Raw genomic sequence first — 739 nt, 5'->3', positions numbered from 1 at the left:
GTCTGTGTGATGAAAAAGAGAAAATGTACCTATTATAAATCAATTAATGTTTAACCGGTCAGCAACACCTATATATTGGGAGGGAAAATAAAGACCTTACATTTGTAATGAAAAAAGGTTGAGAAATAAACAAAATTAAAAATCACTATATATACATCAAACGAATCTTACCTCGCTGACAGTTCTGTCCAGTCCATCCAGGTGAGCAGGTACATTTGTATCCACCATCTTGGTTCACACAGCGTCCATGTTGACAGGGATTTCTGGTACACTCATTTATGTCTGTGTGATAAAGAAAACGCACCTACTTTATTTAAACTCTGACCCGATGATAATATAACACCAAGACATTAAATGTGTGGTGAAAAGAAGGAAACCAAATATGTATTTGATGTTCTATCAATAAAACAGCTTGAAAACAAAGATGAGTATATGGGAAGAAAGTTACCTTGCTGACAGTTCTGTCCAGTCCATCCAGTTGAGCAGGTACATTTGTATCCGCCATCTTTGTTCACACAGCGTCCATGTTGACAGGGATTTTTGGTACACTCATCTATGTCTGTGTGATAAAGAAAGAAAAGTACCTGATTTGTTTAACATCTAACACAATGATCACCAATACCACAGCTGTAATGAAAACGAAGGAAACCATGATAATATATGTTTTCAATCCATAAAAACAACAGCTTGTAAAAAAAATGGGTAAATCAGAATGAGGTACACCTTGGTGACAGTTCTG

General features: G+C 35.9%; 1 protein-coding gene across 1 annotated transcript in view; it reads right to left on the bottom strand.

The window, feature by feature from the left end:
* Positions 1-739, bottom strand: part of LOC109482220 (fibropellin-1-like) — a 38,342-nt gene that overhangs the window by 15,644 nt on the left and 21,959 nt on the right. The window contains exons 15-16 of the mRNA XM_019784916.1: positions 449-559; positions 172-282 (exon numbers count right to left, since the gene is read on the bottom strand). Of these exons, the coding sequence (XP_019640475.1) occupies positions 172-282; positions 449-559 (222 nt within the window). The remainder of the gene's footprint in view (positions 1-171; positions 283-448; positions 560-739) is intronic.

Source organism: Branchiostoma belcheri, unplaced genomic scaffold (genome assembly GCF_001625305.1).
Source record: "Branchiostoma belcheri isolate BF01 breed outbred unplaced genomic scaffold, Haploidv18h27 scaffold11, whole genome shotgun sequence".
NCBI lineage: Eukaryota > Metazoa > Chordata > Leptocardii > Amphioxiformes > Branchiostomatidae > Branchiostoma > Branchiostoma belcheri.
The sequence above is the reverse complement of the archived record's forward strand: the minus strand, read 5'-3'. Positions and strand labels throughout refer to the sequence as shown.